The sequence below is a fragment of the Passer domesticus genome, chromosome 2, assembly GCF_036417665.1.
Source record: "Passer domesticus isolate bPasDom1 chromosome 2, bPasDom1.hap1, whole genome shotgun sequence".
Taxonomy (NCBI): Eukaryota; Metazoa; Chordata; class Aves; order Passeriformes; family Passeridae; genus Passer; species Passer domesticus.
The window spans coordinates 7,872,011-7,894,952 of NC_087475.1; the positions used below are offsets into that span (position 1 = coordinate 7,872,011).

At 38.2% G+C, this 22,942-nt stretch overlaps 1 protein-coding gene across 11 annotated transcripts in view; it reads left to right on the forward strand.

Moving 5' to 3' along the window:
* The window catches only part of CASK (calcium/calmodulin dependent serine protein kinase), a 188,565-nt gene extending 165,623 nt beyond the window's left edge, over positions 1 to 22,942 (forward strand). For 5 of the 11 annotated variants that reach the window (XM_064407295.1, XM_064407301.1, XM_064407297.1 and 2 more), the window contains 8 exons: positions 753 to 788; positions 3,540 to 3,736; positions 4,961 to 5,076; positions 9,824 to 9,904; positions 9,997 to 10,077; positions 11,508 to 11,710; positions 13,503 to 13,586; positions 19,241 to 22,942. In XM_064407295.1, coding sequence (XP_064263365.1) covers positions 753 to 788; positions 3,540 to 3,736; positions 4,961 to 5,076; positions 9,824 to 9,904; positions 9,997 to 10,077; positions 11,508 to 11,710; positions 13,503 to 13,586; positions 19,241 to 19,417 — 975 coding nt within the window. In that variant the 3' untranslated portion in view covers positions 19,418 to 22,942. The remainder of the gene's footprint in view (positions 1 to 752; positions 789 to 3,539; positions 3,737 to 4,960; positions 5,077 to 9,823; positions 9,905 to 9,996; positions 10,078 to 11,507; positions 11,711 to 13,502; positions 13,587 to 19,240) is intronic. The other 6 variants (XM_064407296.1, XM_064407302.1, XM_064407299.1 and 3 more) reach the window with 3 other exon arrangements.

The following is a 22,942-nucleotide window of genomic DNA, read 5'->3' on the forward strand; positions in this document are numbered from 1 at the left end:
GAAAGGTGCTGTCGATCTCCTGTTCTTCCTAAAGTACATTGATGTTAAAATTCGTGTTGTTTCTCATTTGTTGTTGTTTGGACCAACATAGTAACTACACACAAGTTTCTTCAGTGAGTGCTGTCAATATCATGAGTTCATGGGACTAGCTAAAAACAAATCAAAAAAACCCAAAACCAACTATTTCTTTAACTATTGATAAAAATTGCAACGTATACATTATTTGTCACAAGGTAAAGTGCTTATTAATTAGTAGAATGAAAAATAATTGCATGAATGAAAAATTTAGGACATTCTTGTAAATTAAATTCAATTTATAACTTGAAAGTAGTTATAATCTTAATTCTCAGCACAACTGATCACATTATACATTTTTAATCATAGGTTTTTTAACATTTATAATAGCCTCTCTTTTACAAGCAAAACCTGATGCTTAAATGGAAAAGGCATTCACATAAAGAGCCTCTTTCACTTGGTGGTGCTTTTGTGTTGAAGATGCTGAATTATTTATTAAAAAGCACATTCTCTATCTGCTTAAACTTTTTACCTGCTTTCTTCAGCTTGCTGCTAAACAGCCTGGGTTTGATTTTTCTTTTAAGAAAAAAGTTATTTCTAAACATGGGTCAATGCTTTATACTTTTGTCTAACTTACCATTTTACTGTAATGTAGTATGAATCACTAACAAACAGTGTTATGTACCCTTAAAAAGTAAAATGAAAATTTCTTCTCCTGGGTTGACTTTATTCTGCAGGACTTGCCTTCGACAACACAACCAAAAGGACGACAGGTGAATAGATATCCTCCATGGGAATTTTTGTAAACTTAGCTGCTAGCAAACATCCCTGCTTACCTTTTCCCCACTCATATTCTGTATGTGCTGGACTAAAACATTTAAGCTTGGAAAATTCATTCCATTTTTTAATTTTTCTTTTTAACTCATTTGTTTGTAGCTAATTCAAAATAGCTTTTTTTTTTTCATGTGTCCACATGTGTGAGAGTTACAAAATCACTGAGAATTTAACTGGAGATGTTGATTTAGTTTAGAATGCATTAATAGACTTCCTGTTGTGCAGTGACCTGTTCAGGTTTTAATCTAAGAGGAAAGCTCAAATTTCTATTTTAGCTGGAATGGAGACAAGTAGGGCAAATGTCTAAAACTCTAAAATATTGTGCTGACAAAGATCATAAAGCTTGAGTTTATCTGAAACTAATTATTAACATTAACAAAGTTTTTCAAAGAAAAACATTAAGGATAGTTTCTGTTAAGGCTTGATAAATCTGAAGATGGTCTCTTAAAATTTCAGTCCTTAGTCCCATTTTCAATCACCTCCCTTAACTTTGGTATCTTGACCTGGTGGTTGTGCAAATCAGCACAGACCAAAGATCTTCCCTCTCCAGAAAATTCCAAGAAAGCACATGGGGCTCCTCAGAGGATTCCCTTTCTTTTTGCAATTTTAAGAATTTTTTTGTTTTTTCTGCAGCCTCCAAATGAACACATACCATCAAGTGATTTGTGATTCACCTCCAGTAACTGCTCCAGTTATTTGTAGTCTTTCCAGAATCTACCTCTGACTTTTTAACTGTGTACTCAGCCTCCTTCTCTGCCAGGAGTTTTTATAATAGCTCTTGCAATTCCATTCAAGAAGTCAATCAGCTACAGTAACTCTTGTCTCTGAGAATCTTTTTACACTGCTGTCTGGTTGAGTTGGCTGGAACTTCTATTACAAGAATGGTTTGCTCATACTTCACTTCCCATTTTTAAAGCTCTCTATGGTTTTTTCAGCTTTCCATTTTCTGCTGAAGCTGCCTGAATGTAAACCTGGAGAGGCTCCATGAAACACCTTCCAGACATTATATTAGGTTTTTATTTGCTCTTCATAGGGTTTTTTTTCCCCAAAAGAAGAAACTTTGCTCAAGACAATATCAAAATAATGGTGTTTCTGTTACTCACACCATTTAGAATTACATTATTTTTTCAATTTTTACCTGATTTCTCCCATTGAACCAGCATGTTTTTCTTGTCATCCTTGAAAACAGTGAGAGCTTGGCTAATAGATAAATTTCTATGTGTAAGGAAGTTTGTAGTGTTCCATGAGCTGCCAGTATATGGTGAATAATGGCTCAAACTGGAGCAGGGACTTGAACAGCAGGGAAGTTTCTAGATAGTAAAAATACTGCTGATGTTTTTAGACCTGTATGAATAAGCTTCAGGCAAAATAAGGGATTGGCTCAATATTGATTATTTCATGGAAAACAAATGCTAAATAAACATAATTGGTTTCAAAATATCCTGTTTCTCAAGTAATTAAAATAAATTGGGTTGCTTTTTTAAACTTAATATTCAGCAGAACAAGGGTCAGATTTAATGTATTAAAAGTTGAGTTCTCTATTGGTCTTGTCATCTGATGCTCTCACTGCAAACCAATAAAATACATCAGATACAAGATAGAAGTGATTAGCCATTTTAAGTTAATTTATTCATGTGTTGAGGTGCAGATTGGGTTACTTTTTAAGTGCCATGAATAGTGCTAACACTGCACAGTTACAGCTATTACTGGAGCAGAATTTGAGCAGAGTTGAAAAGTGATTGTTACAGTTTCTAAGGATATTACTTTGCAATGTAATTGTTGGGGATTTTTAACTCTAGTCCATTTTTAGTAAGAAACCAGCAGTATGTGTATACAAGGCTGGCTGAGATGCTGCAGGGTGATGTTGGAAGTTCATGAACTGTAGAAATTTATCCATCTAGGGCATGACACTCCATTATGATTTTAAGATCCTTGGGTGCATCAGGGCTCCAGTTAGCAACCAAAACTGGGTGTCACTCCTATTTTTATTTTCAAGGGTTGAGACCTCAGTAACACACAAGGAAAGGATTGGTATAATATTTTAAGTTGTGAAGTCAGAGGCTGAATTCCTTCTCTTCCTATTCTTTAGAGAATAACTTGCTCAAATCATGAGTTTTATTTACACAGGAGCAGACTTTTACTGAAAACCCATACAGAGAATTTCCACATTCCTCCTGAGTAATTCTGTGATAGGACTTCCTAAAAAAGTTTTTTTTTAATGTCTTAAATCTTAAAACTTCTCATTTTAAAGATCACTAATAAAGCCAAAGTCCTTTATAGTGTCCAGTAAAATTTCCTGTCACAGAAATTTTTAAAACATACCATGGGACTTCAGTTGGAAAATGCATTACAGATTGAGTTGTAAGGTGCTGGCTTGTGTTCTGGCATGATTTGTGATAGTTAATAAATGTTTGAGGGACTCCATGAGTTTATAACATTTTTGCTGTTCAGGTTCTGTAGAATGTAGAAAATAAGAGCTTTTGAAATAGCATCATATGTCTCCATCATTGCTGGAGGGGGCATTTTCATTTTCAACTATCACTTATGCTTTGGCACCTTCCTCTTTTGTTTCTTTCTTTGCTTGTTGCAACCGATATGTGTAGCTGCATTCACAGATCAGATTTTCACCTGTTACTCTGAATGGCAGCGATGATACTGCAGTGTCTCTTATAAACTCTTTTTCTTTCTAGATCTATGTAAGAGCACAATTTGAATATGATCCAGCAAAGGATGACCTCATTCCTTGCAAAGAAGCTGGCATCAGATTCCGAGTTGGTGATATTATCCAAATCATTAGCAAAGATGATCATAACTGGTGGCAGGGTAAACTTGAGAACTCCAAAAATGGTACTGCAGGTCTTATTCCTTCTCCTGAGCTTCAGGAATGGTATGACTTAAGTTTTCTATAAAAATGAAAGTTGGTTTTGATTTTATTTCTATCTGTCATACTTTTCATTGTTGTATAGCTAGCCATTGAATTATTTTACCTTTTTCTTCCTTTTTTTTTTCTCTAAGTCTATATATTGACTCAGTTTGGGTGGTATTAATTTTTTCTCATGTATGCATAGCAGTAAGAGTTACCTGCAATTTCATATGTGTGATTACATTAAAAAAATTAATTCCTGTGTTAATAAAGATTGTGCTTTCTAGTATACTGTAGGAAACTAGGATTGAAGATTGCTACATGCAAATTGTTTATATAAGAGGGTCAAATCAATTTCTCTTTCAGCTTCTAATCAGGGGTTTCATTAGTACTGTTTACATGCAAGTGCTGCAGGAATAGGGTTTCAGCAAGTTGTCAAGCAAAAAGGTCATTGAGGGAGTTTTAGGATTTTCTTTTCTTTTCATTTTTCATATGAATGTCAAAAAGCAGAACAAGCTCACAGTGCCAGTAGCAGGTTCAATGAACAGCAGTGGCACTGAACAATGCAGAGCCTTTAACAACCTCTTGCAGGAGCTGTTTTGAAAAAAATTTAAATGTATCAGCACAAATTGTGGCAAGTGAGTCCTGGACTTAGAAGGTGTGGCCATAACTCAGTAAAGTTTAGATAATTTAGCACAAAATACTTCATTCAGGAGTTGTTATGTAAAAGAGCTGCAGTTGTGCACTGCTCTTGTGCTGGCTAAGGGAGATTTTGGCAGAAGAGAGACAGGGGCAGACAAGACCTTTATAAAGTTCCATCTCCTGAGCTCTGTGCCAGCCCTGATGTGAGGGAGGCACAATCCACATTGCAGCAGGGTCCCTTGGTGTGCTTCACCCTAGAGGTGAACTTCCAAAGAGTCCCCCAGCACAGCACCACTTGCTCTGCAGTAATTTAGACCACAGTGTTCCAGATCTTGTGCTCTTCTCTTCTGATCTGCTACAGAGTGGTCTGAATATTTTCCAGCACCTGCCCTTCCTCCCATGCTCACTTCATCTGTCAGCTTCCATCATCTACCTCTAAGAAAATATTTCCCTGTATATATGTTCTTTGAAGTCATAAAAAAATGTTTTTAAAAGTTTTACTGTACTCATGTTCTATATAAAAGTCTTGCTTTTGTAATTCATTCTGTGCAGCTTTTAAAGATCTTTGATTACAACAGAAAATGTTTTTTCTCCTCCTTATGTCAGGCGAGTTGCTTGTATTGCCATGGAGAAGACCAAACAGGAGCAACAGGCCAGCTGTACTTGGTTTGGAAAGAAAAAAAAGCAGTACAAAGACAAATATTTGGCAAAGCACAATGCAGGTATGAACAGAGAATGCAGGTATCTGTAACAGGTTAAATTTTTTGCAGTTTAAGCCTCACCATTAATTGTTCAGCTGGCAGTATTACATAAACCTAATGAGTTACTTAGGAAAATATAAGTAAAATTCTAATTATGCCAATGTTACTCTGCTTGTTCATTGCTATTTAAGCATGGAGCTTAGTCAGTGAGAGGCAAGCTGCCACAAAAGCAGTGCATCATGGTATATCCTGCTAGAGGCTTAGATTGTTTGGGGTTTATGCTTAAAGCAGCATTAGAAGCAAACAGGATATGATTTTTGCAACCTATATAACTGTACTGTGCTCTGCAACAGACTGTTCTGTAGCATCCTTGTTAATATGTATTTATAGTTACAGATTACATATGTGGAAACATCATGAAAGAGCATTTTTGTTGGAGTGGTACAGCTGGAAGTGGAGTAAGAGCCATTGCATAGTCAGTGTGTTATTTACAGTTACCAAACAGAACCAGCTGTGGAGGTTTATCCTCCTTGCAGTGATTTCTGCCTGAATCCTGAGTTGGGGCTTCTGTTTAGAGTGCTGAAAAAATGAGTTGTTATAGAAAATTTTAGAAGTATAGAGTAAGAGGTCCTTGTCAAGCAAAAGTCATTAGTTTTAGTAGTAAAGAAGACAGACCCTGTCATTTTTGAGCCGAATTTGCTTCTTTTATTCTTTTAATATAAAATACTTAATGTGCTGAAACTGCTTTTCAACACCTTTCTGTTGCTCCTGCTTTGGTAGCACATTCTGTGATGCTTATGTTGCTGTGGTCTCCTGAGAGACTTGCAGAGATTTTTATTAGAATCAGAACAGATACCTGTCCAAGCAGTGTAATGAAAGTATTCTATATTACATTAATTTCTGGGTTTGTTTTTTTTTTTTCAGTTGCATTGAACACAGTAATTAAACAATATAAATCCATACTTTCAGGTATTTCTCTTTACATGCACAGTGTGTGCAGGATCAGAGCTCATAATGTGTCACTATTACAGAATATGTGTTTCCTTAAAAGTAACTTGAAAGTAAATTCTAAGAAAGCCTAAATTCTAAGACAGTAATTGTTGTTTATACTCTTTAAATTCACTGTTGCATTTAAAATGTTCACAGGTGAACATAAAACTGTTTGTTACCCTGACAGCTCTCACAAACAGAGATTGAAAGCTTTAAGTTGATTCTTTCCCTTTGCTGCTGTAACACCGTGCTTGTTCTAATGTTTCCACCTCATTGCAGTAGCACTCAACCACATTTTAATGATTTCAACAAAAGCTGTTGAGAGTAAACTGGATTTTATGAGCCAAAGCCTTTCACAATACCAGTATCATCTGCTCCCAGCACACATTCCCACAGCCTTGCTCCTCCCTTCACTTGTGGCCATGCTGTGAACTGGATCAAGAACAACCCAAAAAAACCATGGATTTTTTTCTTTAGGGCAGATACATTTCTTAATGCATCTCTCAGTGCAAATACAGAACTAAAAATGTCTTCTGAGTAAGCAGGGCCTGCTACAAGGGAGTGAGCTAAAGGCAGGACAGCCAGGGAAGGAGGAGGAGCAGGCAGAACTGTAGGAGCAGAACTGGCTCAGGGATTCTCTATCAGGTAAATTCCTGAAAAGAATTTAGACTTTGTAGTCTTGGCATAGGGGCACATTTCAGAGTAGGCTGATGGCACTTTGATTCACACAGTTCACCTGCCTTCACCAGCAGTGTTATATCTTTATTTGCTTTAAATCAGAGCAGGTGTTTGCCAGGAATTAGGTAAAAATTATGATAATGACCATAAAAGAAACTGTTCCCTTTAGAATACATCTTCCCCTTAAGTCAAAAAGTTAATGTAAGCACAGATTGAAATCAAGATTTCTTGTAGAAGTGTTATTGATCTTAGTGTCCCTGAGGTACTGAGGGTGATATCAGTAATATTCCAGGGAATGGCACCAAGTATAGGATATTCAGTATGAATATTATGAATTGCTTTGGTGCTCATGTGAGTTCAGGTTTACCTGAGGTGGCACTGAATTCTCTGAAGTGCTCTGTCACATCCAGGATTGTTGGTCAGAAATGTGGCAGCACTGGCCCCTGCAACCTTGCAGTGCTTCTGTTTCAGAATAAAAAACAGATCTTTTCTTCTGCTGGATCCAAAACAAGTGTAATCATTGTCAAAATGTTGCTCTTACAGGAAAATAGAATTTATTTATCTTTTATCCAGGTATAAAACTAAATCAATTGATCAGCAGTGTGTAATCTAACTGGACTTGTATGTTATTTTTCTCTTAGGGGTGAGACTGAACTGGGGTGCTGAGAAATGACCCAGTAAAATAATTCACAGTCAACTCAGATTTGTGTGGCCAGCTGATGATTTAAGGGCTGGTGTGGCATATTGGGATATTACTGGAAGTAGGAATGAGATTATTCTGCAAACCAGATGTAGTTCATGAAGTAAACAAGAGATTATTTCAGTTACTTTTTTGAATCAGAAGCAAATACATTCTCCTTTGCAAGAAAAATGTAATCCTGTTGTTCTTTCCTCCATGCTTCATATTAGAGTATTAGACAATTTCACGATCATGTTTTATCAGTATAAAGTCAGTTTTAAACCAAAGCCCACAGAAAAAAATGAAATATCTTTTCCATTATTAGATTCACTGACATTTTTATAAATGCTCTAGAGATATGCTACAGTGATATCCAGATACATTTTTCATTTATTTTGCTGAAAAGTTACTGCAGGGCTTCAGAAAAGAGCAGAACATACCAGAACTATGCTCCATATTATGCATAATGTAGAAAATTGCCAAGCTTTTATAAAATATGTTTATCATTTCTTAATGTGATTTATTTGCCTTGTGTTTAGACTACTGCATGGTAAAGTTTATTTTGTGCATATACTTTTTATTTTACTAATATATTACAAGCCATATCTCAATGACCCCTGTACATTTTTCATGCTGTCTTACTCCCAATGGCCTCTGTGCATGTAAGTAACCTGTCAAGTGACAATGCCTCTTTATTTGCTTCTTGCTGTTTCCTTTCAAGAACTCCTTTTCTTTTATCAGCTAGTAACACAGAAGCATTGAAGTTCAGTCTTTAAGTGTGCCCTGTATTCCTCCTATCTTTGTATATTAAGGAATTAATCATTTTTCTTTTGCATTTGAGAACCCCACAATCATTAATTAAATCCATGTAGACTGAGACACATCTTCTCCATGCCACTACTTTGTGATGAAGGCATTAATATGTGTCATTTCTGGTGTTTGTTCCTGTTGTTTGTATCTAACATGACGTGGTTTTGTTCAAGAAGAAAATAAAGGATTGATTTCTTTTTAATTATTATTTTTCAATGGAAAAAGACACCTGCAAGCTTAGTTGGTTAGCATGGTAAAGCTGTTTAGTGTGTTGTAGATCATTATTATGAAATGAATTATTGATTTGTTTAAATAATGTGAAGTTGCAAAAAGGACAAGAGTAAGAATTCCATTGTGGAATAGAAAAAAAATACAACTAAATTTTTGCTTGTAGTATTTGGGGAAAGGTTGAAAGAGATTCTTCTTCAGGATGAAATTCAAAATGCTTCAAATGGGCTAGGACGTTTTCATATCTGTATCTTTTCAAGGCCTTAAAGAGTTGAGTGTGTCAATTGGCTGATTTGTAGTTTCACCAAATTGAAGCCATTGGGCTTACTCAGGTAAAAAGACTGAAAAACTGATACCCACACTCATCCTAAAAGATGGATTGGATATAGCTGAGGTGGATACACCACTTAAGACTTGGAAACACTCAGAGAGAGATTCCATAGTTTGGATGGAGTCTCTCCTGCGTCCTTTTCATAGCGTCAGAAATACAGAACTGAAAACTCTTGTTCATTATTCTGCTCCACAATTGCTGGTTGCTGCAGTCTTTACAAATACAAATAACTGCCTCCTGCCTGCTTCTGTCATTGGAATTCAGCAGGAGTTACCAGAGATGATGTGTTACTGGGCACAGGAGGAATAAGCTGTTATTAATGAACAAAACTTCATTTGGCAATCTCTATATTCCCTGGCAATTGACAACAGATTGATAGGCATGATGGAATTCATCCAATTTCAACTGCAGTTGAAATGATATCTGAAATAATACTTTTACAATTTTTCCCTAAATATGGTGGAGGTTCTTTTCTGTAATGCCATCACTTTTCATTAGAATTCTTCATTCTGTCACAAGTTTTAAAAGCATGTCAGTTTAATTAGCACGTGTGATTAAAGAGAACTCTAATTACAAGTAAGTGGTGTGGTTTGAAAGAATAAATACCACGAAGTATTAACACTGTGTATTTCTCATAGATCTTGTTAAAACATTATTATGGAAGTATCCTTATCTTCAGTGTAAATAGATGTTCTCATATTGTATTCATGTCAGTCACTGTCCACAAATTTTTCTTTAGTATTGCTATTTCTTAGGAATGCAAATGTGAATGGCATGCTGTTCTAGCTGATTTTTGTGGTCTGCTGAACACTGCATGAAAGGACATGCAAACTTTGCTGAGCATCTCGGTAGCTTTGTTACTGCTCTTAACAGTTTCTTAAATGAACACTCTTGTTAAAATTGCATAAGGAATGAATGGTTTTATTTTCCATAACATGTTACTTTGTATTATAAATCTAAATCTTGCTAAAACTATAATTTGTAGCAGAATTAGTTGTCACCATTCATATGCCTTTTTTTCTTATCCTTTGGGGCTTTCTTTTGTGTTTTAGTGTTTGATCAATTAGATCTCGTCACATATGAAGAAGTAGTAAAGCTGCCAGCATTCAAAAGGAAAACACTAGTCCTACTAGGTAATTTTCAGTTATTTTTCTGAACATGAGCATCACAGCTTTGAAGCCCTTCTGGTGGAATATCTCTAAATGATTTTTTTGTGTTGGCTCAGGTGCCCACGGGGTCGGAAGAAGGCACATAAAAAACACGCTCATCACAAAACATCCGGACAGATTTGCTTACCCCATTCCTCGTAAGTAGCAGGGCTCAGTGTGCTCCAGAGTTGTTTGTGTCCTCCTTGACAGCATCCCCCTTGTTCTACTGCCTGTGCTCAGCTCAGCTGAGACAAATCCTGCCTTGAAGGTGGGAGCTGTGTAGGACTGGGTGTGTTTCCTTTGCTTTTTCAAAGGGGACATTAGAAAGTAACACCACTTTTGTATCAAATGTTCCTTATTATTCACAAAACTTCTTGTTAGACATACTTTTCTCTACCCCAAATGTGTGTTAATTTAGAATGAAGGATAAAAGCTTCTTCATTTTTAACTGTGTATAATTCCCATGAGAGGAAATATGAGCTGGCTATAGAGGGGAACTGTAGTGTTTTAATTACTTCACACAGCCAAGTCTTAAGGACTGGTATTGCACTAAAAGTTTCAAGTTTCCAGAGGTGACACTAAGTAAAAGAAAACACAATTAATTTCACTGCTTGCCAGTGGGTTGTTATGAAGAGCACAGAGGTGTTTTCCCTTCATGACAATCTCTATCAATACCCTGCAGGAACTGCAGATCCCATTATATGGTCCCTTGGAGATGCATCCTTTTTCCTCAAGCTGAGCACACCAAAACAAGAGCATCCAGCCCCTACCTGTCCACTCCATTTCAGACTGACCTCAGAAATGTCATACATGACTCACAAGTGACACTAATTTAATTTTCTTCACAGAAACTAGTGATTTTATCTGCAGGTGCTTTTAAAATGGACTCACCTGTACCATGGTGAGCATGCCTTAGCTTGCCTGCATTAGGTTCCTGCTCTGTGGAAGCACTGAAATTGTTTCACTGGTTTTATAAAACTAAAAAGATGCATTTTCTGCACTCCTTCACAAAACCATGGTGTAGTAGGTAGCTTTTGAGATGGGCCTTAAATTGGGTGAGGAGTTTGGAAGAAATGAAGAAATTACCTGCATACTGAAAACCTGATCAAAGATATCAGGTCACACACAATGGCAGTAAATTCTAAAGATTAGTAGGCTGTACTTCTCTTATCACATAAGTCTGTAGAAGCAATATTCAAAAAAGTATATTATTCCTAAGTAGCTTTCACCTCTCTTGACCACAGGTAATCAGGTTTTTAAGCTGCTTTTCAGAACTACCTTTTCATACTTGTAAGAACCTCAAAAAACATAAATTAAAAAAAAAAAAGGCAGAAATGTTTTAGTACAGAAGAGGATTTAGGAGAAATATGAGCATCTTAGGTTCAGTAGACCCTAGGGACTCTACTGCTGCTTTTCCCACCACATGTCCCCAAACTCCTGCTTTTCTCAGTGCCTGTCATTCTGACTGCCTCATCCTTCATTGCTCTTTGTGATCTGACAGGTCATTGAGTATTGATGAACAAACAGAAAAAAGAAGCCACATATAACCTTAATATTGCTTCTTCACTAAAATTTTTTGTATTTTCAGACACAACCAGACCTCCAAAGAAAGATGAAGAAAATGGCAAAAATTACTACTTTGTATCACATGACCAAATGATGCAGGATATATCAAACAATGAATATTTGGAATATGGCAGCCATGAGGATGCAATGTATGGGACAAAACTGGAAACAATACGAAAGATCCATGAGCAGGGACTAATTGCAATACTTGATGTAGAACCTCAGGTAACTAATTAGAAGTGTATAAAAATGGGACTCATCACAAATCCTTCAACCTTGTTTCATTGAAATGTTTTTATTGATTGCACACTAGGTAAGTGGTGCATAAAGTGATGTGAAACAGAAGTCATTGAACCTCCAGGATATCAGTCTGTGGAATTCTGGTAATCATATGGTTAGAAGAACACAGAGGAGAAAGAAAAATCAGGCTCTCAAGAAACACTAATAGTTTATTTATTCATTGTAGAAAATCTGTGGAAAATTCTGATACATTTCCTTTGAAACATCTGTGTAGTCATTACTTTCAATTCACAGGGATCTGTTTATATATTTTGTTAAGTGAAACAACATGAATGTAGACAATTGTGATGTTCATATTATTCTAACAGGTGGAAGGAAGTGGGAGGAAGGACAAAATTGTGACCAGTGTTATCTACTTAAATTTGCTGACTTTGTTCTTCTTTGTGAATGGATTGAGGAAGTTCAAATTTTTCTAAGAATTTCACAACAGAAATAAAATACCTGACTAAATTATTTAAGAGAATTCAGAGTATGATGGTGTGGTGGTGTTCTTAAAAACAAAATCCCACATTTAACAGCATTCAGGGAGAGCAGCATTTATAATTAGTTCAAATGGAGCAGCTGTTAACAGCAAACCCTCTTGATAAACTTTTTCAACCTGAATTATTCAAGTCCTGTACAATTCTCAGAAGAGATTTTAATCTTTGTTAGAATATATTTATATTTGGTAACAGCTGCCTTTGCAGCTCATTTCCTCCAGCTCATTTCCAGCAAGCCACTTTGCTAACCAGCTTCCTCATTCATCCATCTCAGCTCACTGAGCCAACCTGTTTGTGGATTTATTCCTGGTTGTCTTACACCCCTTGCCTGTTCTCCCTTGGGCACTCCTATGGATTTTCTTGCATTTCACTTATGGGGTTTGCCTTTTTTTTGGAGCAGGCTGGCAGAGATGATTCCTGTTGGTGGCAGCAGGGAGAAAATCTTTCAGCTCAAATAAAGGGTGGAATATGGGGATTTTTTGTTGGCTTCTTTAAAAAGAAAAAGCTGTGGAGAAGACAGGAAATAGAAAGAGCAAACCCAGAGTGACCTTTAGCAGTCTGACTTTAACTTGTGCATCCCTCTGAGTTCAGCTGAGGTGTTTAACCCACTGTCCTGCACTTCAGTCCAGCCCAGGTCTGTGACAGTGTCACATATGGCAGCTCTCTGTCACTCAGTTCATTAAGGCAACTCTTTAATGAGAGCTCTTCTGTTTTGCACAGATTTGGCTCAGGAGATTGGAGCTGTATTTATTGCATTTAGTGCTGTGCTCAATTTTTAAACACTTCAAACTTCTCGCATCACATTTTCTTTTTTTTTCCAATAATAATTTTATAATAACACTATTTATACTCTAATCAATATTCTAAAACAAAGTTGGTTCTTTTCCCTATCTACGGCATAACTGAATTTTTTTGCATGGCATTTCATCAGTCAGTTTAAATGTAAACAGAAATCCAGACTCTTTGAGACTGTATGGGGCACTCTGAAAATGCTTTTACTGAAAGCTGAAAAAGCTTTTACTGTCTCAAAAACTCACTTTGATTAAGGAGAAATACATGTTTGGACCACGAAAAATATAAATAGGTGTCTGTGTTACTAAGGTCTTGACTCCAATTCAGTTAAAACAAATCCAGCATTGGTAGATCATGAATTTGTGTCTTTTGCTTTTGTGACTAAACTTACTTCACATTGATTGTTGGAGATTTCCTCTAAAGTATCTGATTTTTTTTTCCCCTAGGCATTGAAGGTCCTGAGAACTGCAGAGTTTGCTCCTTTTGTTGTTTTTATTGCTGCACCTACGATTACCCCAGGCATTAATGAGGTATGGCACGTTGCAGTCTGATGTCCTGGTAGAGACAGAATTAATTATTAGATTCAAATGTGCAAATCAGACTCTTCAATTGTTTCCCTGTCTGTAAATGAAGAGGCAGAAAAATAATTGAATAACAGCTTTATTAAGTTGATTGACATACATTTATTCTTTTTGAAACATTAGCTCAAAATGTGGGCTTCAAGAGGAAGGACCCATGTGCTGTATGCTAAAAGTGCATATTCTTATATTTCATTCCCTGCTCCAGCTCAGAGATCCATTTCCAAATCATTGGCACAAATGACTCAGTTGTGAGTTGCAATGCCAGCACTGATCCCACCTTTAGCTTTAGCATTTTCCCTGCACAGCAAATATGTATCAGAAATAACCTTGTTCATTTTGACACCTGTCCTCTAAGAACTGGAATCTTTGACCCCAGAGGTAATTGTTTGTGGAATTATGCTGGGTATTCCTGGAGGTCCACAACATCCATTTCCTACTCAGTTTCTATAGGGTATCTGCTCTGCAGATTGCTGCTGATGTCAAGGATACCCAGCAATTCTGGGTTTAGCTGACACTCACACAAATTCCATTTTCACAAACACTTAATTTGCTCAGTCTTCCTTAAACCATGATATTAAAGTATTTAATCTGTTGCATTTGATAATGAATCTGTTCCAAATATCCTGGATGTCTCCTTGATCATCAAAACACAAAGTCAGAAGCCATGTCACTACAGGAGGTTTCTATAGAAATGTAATTACAATATCATAAGCATGAAGCTGTGACATCACTGCAGAGGCTTGCAGGAAAGGAAGGAGCCAGAAAAGCACATTTAAATGCAAATAACCTGAATGACTATTCAAATCAAAAGTGGAAAGTGAAGAATTTTGGCCTCAAGCTGGAATTTTACTGACAGCTGAGGCATTTTGCTAGTCCACTATGATGCTTTAGTGAGCTACTTTAGCTCTAAATTGGAGTTTTGTCAGTTTTTAAGCACCAGTGCTAGAACAAGCAGTGAAAGAGGGACAGGAAGGGGAAGAAGGCTCTATTCACTTTCACAGCATTAAGTTTTGTCATTTCACTGTGTGACCCACACCCTAATGGTACAACCCAAGAGTGTAAAAACAAAGATCTCTCAGCACAGCAGAACTTGCCATGTTAGTGAGGTGATACTTCAGGTAACTGCTGGTGTGATGCTGTGAATCAGTACAGTCTGGATAAAATACTAGAATTTTGTCATCTGCACTGAATTTTCCTTTGTGTAAACAAATAGCATTGCATCAGCTACCCTGTAAAATTACAAAATTGCTCTGGTTTGTTGCCTCCATACTGCCCCAGCTCCCAGACAGTCTTTCCTTGGCCTCACTCATCTGCCAGTGGTACTTAAATTTTAATCTTCCAGTTAGGATGTAATACAGAGATAGCTGGGACTGTTCATGTGAGGGAGAAAACGTTTTCCCAAATACACTAGGAAGAGAACAGAAATGTGCCTTTTAGAGTAGTGGTGGGGAAGTACTTCATGCCAGAGAATTAGAAGTAAAATGTTGTGTTGGTGCTGCAAAACCTGTTTTAAGTTCCTGTGACAAAAGTCTCTGTGCCCACAGGGTTTCACCCAGGCACATGAATTGTTGAGCCAAGGCCACACTTACAAACCATGCTAATTTGTTAATCAATTAAAGCTAAGGAAAGGGAGGGGCAGGCAGTGGTAATAGCTACAGCCCTTACCCAAACACGGGATTCTGTTTGCCAAGGTTTTCTGGGCAGATAAGCCAAGTGTGTCTGTGTGTAGCAGCCTGCAGGGCAGCAAGCAAGGGTGAGGAGAGTGTGTTTCCTATTTCCCATTCATGCTTCCTTTTTGAAAGGTTCATTTGCATAATGATTGTCCCTTTCTGTTGGTCCTCTTGCTTTATTTTACTTGCACTTTTTGAGAACACTTCTGTAATGACTGTCCTTTTTTTCCCCTTCCCATGTTTTCTTAAAATTCATCTTTGCTTTTCTTTTCATTTTCCTGCATTCGTACTAATTGTACATAGCTGCCAAAATGGTGCAGAAAACTGCCTGTAAGTACCAGCTAGGGGCTCACAAGGTAGTCCTGGTTATTGCAGTAGTTCTAGAATGTAGACATGCTTGTTCCCATTCAACTTCAACTTTTGCCATTGGAGTCAAAATTTAATATAATAATGACTTTTGATATCTGCACTAAAATTATCTGCTAGTGAAAAGAGAGGCTATGAAGTAAAAATTCTACTCTTACAGATGTACATCTGAACTTAAAACCAGTGCAGAGGCCTGATCCTAACAATGTCTCTCTTGAGGTAATTTATCCTGTCAAAGACCACACAAAATGTCTCAGTAATCGAGGCCCACACAGCAAGAGTCAGGAGACAAAATATTATCCTTTCCCGTGGATATAGCAATGCACCCTGAGCAGTCCTGCAAAGCACAAGACCAATGTAAATCATACAGGCAATCTCCCAGAGTGCCCCCACCTGTCTGATCACAGAGGAAGCTTAAATCTGATGGTGGTTGTGCTAAAACAGAGGAGAGAGTGCATCAGGAAACCTTGGGGCAGCTCCTCTTTCCTCCAGCTGTTCCTGCCTCCTTTGCCCACACAGCAGCAAAGAGATCACAGCCTCCATTTGTTTGATGTAGACCTTATTGAGCCAAATTCTTCAGACTTCTAGCTGTGCTTCCTCCCTTCCTACAGCCAAAGGAATTTTTTTTTTAGGAAGTCTAGAGCCCACCAGCTGTTTAAATTGTGAATTTCTTTCTGTTGAAGCAACACTGGTAAAGGCCTGATGGTGTTTGCACATTGTCCACAGCCTTAGAAGGGAATATTAGTAATTTTTTGGGCTGGGCTTTGATTGCCACAAGTGGCAGCTGTTGTTCTATGTACTTTCAGGGTAAAAAAGCCCAGCCCTCAGAGACTGAAGATGCCACTGGTGGCCTTTATGTACCTGGGGTATTTCGTGGGCAAAGCCATGTTTCACTCCTTTCAGCTGTGGTGGAAAAGGAGAGATTAGGAAAGTGAATTGAATTAGGAAGAAAAAGTCTGATCCAGTAATGGACACACTGCAACTAGACCCACATAAAATTCCTCTTACACAAGAGCTGAGGGAAGAAGGAAATGCAGATGTTTGCTCCCAAATGTTAATTTCTGAAGTTTTGGCCATTCATTTGCCTGCAGTTCACTGAACATTTTGATAAATATCTTCTTTCTTGACACTATTGAGAGCACAACTGCTGAAGAATTTCCTTCTTGGAACATAAGCTGGGATGTTCAGTATGCAAAATTTAATTAAGACATTTTAGAGAAATTGAGAGGAGCTTACTGCAGCAAATACTTTGATTACAGCTAGCTTCAAAGATGAATTTTGGTATTTAAGTCTTGCAGACTCAGAGAAAACAGCCAAGTGTAACATGTACAAATAGATATTCTATCACAAACACAGACAAAAGTTTGTCCCAGAGTGAAACAAAAATCAAGAGCTTTGATCTCTTTTCCTGTTGCTGAGCTTAGGAAAGTTTGAACCTATTTGAAACTTATTGCAATGGCCTATCCCAAACTTACTACTTCCCATTAAAGTATATGAAAGTAATGGTTTACATTTCCAGCAGGCCGGGAAATTTAGATATTCCAAAATAAAGACCACTTTGATCCCAGTGAGTTGGATCTAAGAGAAGCTAAGTCAGAAGAATACTGACATTGAGTGAATTTTTAAAACACTTAGATTTGTGGAAACTTTGTGTGTGCAAGGTAAACTTTACCAGTTCACTTTTTTTAAAATGAGATAGCTCATTTTAGAGATAGCTCAAAATGAGTAAGATTTTCAGATTTTCATTGTCAGTCACAGTAGGATAGATGCTTGAGTGAGAAGAGTCCATATCTGTAGGCAAAAGTAACATTGATGGGAAATCTGAATAATAATTCAAAACCTGCATAAGGACTTAACAGTTCTAGGGCTTCCAGGGGCTTCTCAGTACTGTTAGCCCTGTGTCATGAGATCAAAACTCCTCTCAAGGTGCACTATGATTTGGACAAGACAGACTATAAATACAAAATTAATCTTGGCTGGATACATGAAAAGCATTGAAAATAGTCTGCATGAAAAGTTACTGACCTTCCTTTGTAGGTTAATTTAAGCAGGAAAGGTTTGGTGCTCAGCTGATACAAATTGATGTCTCTTCTGGAATCTCTGAGAAGTTGGAAGGGTTTTCACTGGGCCATATGAAATATTCCACAAAAATATTTCATACTAGTGTTGACCCACTTTGTTCTCTTTATTAATAGCATAAATTAAATTTGGAAACACTGGAATTTTCTACAGAAGTTCCAGGAGTTGCTGGTGGTGCAAAACGGCCCATACAGGGAACATCCCTTGTACAGAAGTGCATGTGAGGAGTATTTGCCTGACTTGGAAGGAAATCTGTAACAATTTTCAAGTGAAGACAACCACACCACACAGCCCCCTCCCCATTTGAGGCTGCAGCTTCAGGAGAGAAGCAGAACTGTAACTCTGGCAGAGAACTTCTCCTCCAGAAGTGGCTGGTTTCATTCCTGCAGGGAAGGAGAACTGTCTCAGAGCAGGTTGTTTCCTTGAGGGGACCTGAAAGCTGTTGTTCCACAGCTACTTGTCACTGTAGTTACAAATACTTGGGAAGTTGAAACAGAAACAAATAAAGGTGGAGGTCATCTTAACAGCTGGATAAAAATCTTTCCAGAATAATTTCTAGTGACCAAGCTGTGGGCACTGTGTCTGTACTTCTGCAGCCTAAAACTGTTTAGCAAAGTGTGTCCCAGCTGATTGATCAGGTAGAGTCAGCCTATGGATACTGCAGAGCAGCAGGAGTCACTTGGCACCAAATCCACCCCAAACCTGTGGGACAGGAAAGACTTGATTGCTTTCCTGTGGCTATTTCAAGGTTTCTGAAAACAGCAAATGAGTTTGTTGGGTTTTTTTAATTCATAAGGAAATTTGCAGGAAGAGAATTCAAACTTATAATTGCTACAGAGCCCTGGGAAGAAGCCTTTTGCACCCAGCTGCCTCAGGCAGGCAGACCTCACTAACACAGCTCTGATGTCCAGGCTGCCTGCTGCATCTCCAGGATCTCCCACTGAGAGGGGCTGGAAATGCCCTGCTCTGAGATAGAAACCACAGAGCAGTGATGTGGAGTGAGAGCTTCCTTAGCAGTAAATTGTCATTAAAGGAAGCAGACCCAGAGGATTGGTGTGGAACAGAAAACATTACCAAAAGTGGGAACAGCTGATGCCTGACAGCCTCTCCCCCTCCTCCCTTTTCTCACGCTCTCACTGGGACATAGGCCCAATAGTTATTACTTGTGCACCAGGTCTGATTTATTCACATGTGGTCTCCATTGCTGCTTTTCCAAGCTTCCATCCTCTACCTTGCTTTTTTAACTCTAGAGCTGTGTTTTGTCTCCAAGAGTGTCAATAACCAAGTACTGTTTGAGTGTCAGCTTCCAGAGGGAAGCTGTGCCCTTTCTCCCATGTCATTCCCATAGCTGTAGGTGGGAGAGCTAAAGCACCTCGACTCCCTGAGGCCTTTTTGCCCATTTCCTTCTCAGCTGAGAAGCTGTTGTGGGAGAGATCAAAAGAATCCAACTTTTCTTTTCTCCCGTTTTCTCTCCCGGCCGCCGCACAGGATGAATCCCTTCAGCGCCTGCAGAAGGAGTCTGAAATCCTACAGAGAACATATGCACACTACTTTGACCTAACAATTATCAACAATGAGATTGATGAAACCATCAGGCACCTGGAGGAAGCCATCGAGCTCGTGTGTACAGCCTCCCAGTGGGTCCCGGTCTCCTGGGTCTACTAGACCGGGAATGAGAGAATTGAGGAGAAAAAAATAATAATAATCTGTCATTACTGGGAACCACCTCATACATGGAAAACCTCTTCGTTATTGACCTTGTGTCAACAGGTCTTGGCCCCTAGAGACTACCTAGATGTAGTGTGACCTAAAATATAATTATTGTCATGTCCGAATAGATAGGAGGAGGGGGAAGAAAAGATGAAACACTAATTTAAAGAGACAGTATCTTTTTTTTTAATCATTTCTCCTAAACTTTTAATAAAATGTATCTTTAAATATATGTACTATTCAGTCTTTTGGAATGTTATATTTTTGGAAATCATAGCTTTTTATTTCAAGGGCCCCTAAAAACTGCACAAAATAGATGCTGCTTTCTATAATCTATTTTAATAGTAATAATAATATGATTCTGTTACCTTAACTTGGGGGTGGAACACTACATTCTTTTTAGAGTCTGATTTTATGGATTGGAATACTTTGCTTTCCTTTATTTATTTGAAGTAATTAGTCTAGTGGTTACAAAACAAATTCATAAATTTTAAAGGCCTTTTTTTTTCATGCTTTTGTTTTTTCTCTCCTAGGATAGTATTTTTTAGTACTTTTGTGTAACATCCAGATAATGTGATACTGTCTCTTTGAAGAACTCTGTAAAAGTTTTAGAAATTTGAAATTGGGTCTTGACTCTTAATGCATGTGGACAGTCGCAAGCGTTCATGCCGTTGGTGTATCTGTGTTGATAAAACCTGTAATCTACAGCAAAGTACATTCCGTTCATGGGAACACGTACCCAAGGGAATAAAGCAAAATATTATTCTGACTAAGTTGTAAACCTATGCACATCCCTTGCATTTTGGGCAACTTTCTAAAAAAAAAGAAAAAAAAAAAAGAAAAACTGATTTTTATTAATAATAATCATGTAGTGAAATGTGTTTGTAATTTTGTCTCAATTTAATTTGTTGTAAGGTGGGAGGGGGCAATTACTGGTTTCACCATTTCAGATCTGTGTTGTCTGAGAGTATTAACGTTTTAATTAAGTTGAAGCAAAGAAATGCTGATTTTTAATATGTATGTAATTGTTTAAAGATGCACACATTTTAAAAGAAAATACTGTGCAATGAAGAAACCAGTTTAGACATTGCGATAAACTGACTATTCCAAAAGACTCATCTACAACAGCCCTGTAAATTCCTTTAAAATGGTAATTGACTCTACAGTCTGACCAAGTTTTTTTTATTTTAAATATACTTCCTTTTATGTGTTCAACAATTAAATGCTTTTGGGTCCTTCATTTCATCACAGGGAGTTTCAAGAGCAAATCAGTGACTCGTGCAGTGAGGGAAAGTGTCTTAAAGTCTTTAAGGGAAGCCTTTGTAGGGACACAGCCTGCTCCCAGGGGCTCTGCTCCTCCTGGATCAGCACAGGCTTCCTTCCTCAAAGCTGGAATTAGGGCAGAGCCAACTGAGAAGGTGTAACCATGGATGGACCTGGCACTTCATTTTCCTTCTTCATGCTCTCGCTGGCCCACGTGATTTACGTTTTCTCTGAAAATGGTTAAAGGCAGCAGGCATTACCACCTCTTTTTAGGTGTCAGAAGCACGCTGTTCCTTAAAATGACTTCTCCTCAAAGAAAAAAAAAGCCTCTGTTGGCTGTGCTGTTGTATAGTATGAATTTTAGTGTTTATATTAAAATGAAACAGCGATCCAGGATTTTTCCTCACAGTGGAACTTGCAGCTGGAGTTGGTGTCTGGGCTGTTGCAGTTGTTTGGGACCATTGCATGTGCAATCAGAAAAGGGTTCTCAAGGTTGAATGTTTCTCACAAGGGTAATCCTATTCCTAATTTTCTTCTGCCTACTCCTGCAGGTTGGGTGGTCAAATCTGTTTACAATTCTTGTAAAATCCACATCTGAAATCTCAGTCTGGCTGTGCCTCCTCCCTCCCAGCCAGGGCAGGCAGAGATGTTTATTTCCTGCAGCATTCACAGCCCAGCCTGCAGCCCAGAGAAGGGAAATTCATCCCTCACTTTAGCCCAGCTGCTGAGTGTCCTTAGTGCCACAGCTGGAACCACAGCTCTGTGGCTGCATCCCCAAACAAGAGCTGTACCTGAGTCCCTTGAGTTTGTGGGAAGTAAGGGATGAGAGAGTCAGCGTGGGCCTCACGTGGAGGGAAACGAGGGAGCTGCCAGAGGAGCTGTAGGTGCTCATCTGTTCTGGGGTTAGCCCCACGAGAAGGGGATGGTGCAAACTGTGAACTCTTTAGTGAGTAAGAGGTAATTTTTCAAGTGCTTGTGTTGTTTAGCCCTGGTGAAGCGTAGCTGGTGTCCTGCAGGCAGCTGTTGCAGTGAGTCCACACTGGCTGAGCTCATGGAAGTGACAGGTTCATTCACTCTCAGAACTACCTCTTTTCCCAGCAAAGCACAAAGATGGGAAGACCTACTGAAAATCAAGCAGTGGAGTGTTTCTGATGTTAGAAATACAAACTTCTCTGGTGAGCATTGGTGTCTGACTGCAGTGACACGTTTTTCATCTCAAATGTTTATGGCATTAAACAGGTAAAGTAATTTTGATAATTGGAGTATAGTCCATCATAAATGTTTTAAGTACAATTTTGACTCTGTTAATGTGAATTTCTTGGAGTTCTGTGTATCCAGCTTGTAAGGGAAGGAAATCTCACAAGGCCCATGAGGGTGCTTCTGCCTTATGTAGATGACAATAAGTAGTGATTTGGTGTAACTAATTACTTTTCTTCTCTGAAGTGGAACTACCATTCAGTTCATGCTACACAGTAGAGAGATTGACCTGGAGAGTTTTGTTTCTTTTATTCTCACTGTATAACCTTTTATCAAGAGACAAAAACTGTAAAGCACACACTTGGCATCCTGTCTCGCCTCCCCTTTACCACAGTCTGTTTTCCTTGTAGGAACCTTCAGTAGCAAAAGATTAAATTGGAAACCCTGCCTAGGCTTTAAGTTCAGCAGATCCACAGCACACAGTGAGCTCCACGAGCAGATTTCAGCACAGTCCCAGACAGAGCAAGCCCAGGACTCCTCAGTCTGTCCAGTCCTCCCACCCTGTTCAAACCCTTCTGAACATTTCTGTTGTTTGTGTGGTACACAGAGGGCAAAATTCTGCAGAAATTGAGCTGGAAGCTTCACCTGCATAGGGAAGGCTCATGCAGATGCAAAGCTGTTGTTACAGTTTGTTATTTTTTTCAGTCTCCAAGTGGAGAAGGGTCCTCCTGGTACTGTAAATATCACTGCATAATTTGGAGCACCACATGGACTTCTCTAAATTTATGCTGAATGTGACCTCAGAAGCAACCCTGGGATTGGGAAGAAACAAATGTTTCTGTTTGCCCCTTTTATACTTTATTTTTGTACAGGGGCTCATAGATTTGTAAAGAAAACTTGATCTTATCAGTATGCTGCCTCTCAGTCTGACTGATGCCTGTGATTTCAAGGTGTTAAGTTGGTCCAATAAATGTTCATTAACCTCTGCTTCCATTTACCTAATAAAAGTACACTAGGTTA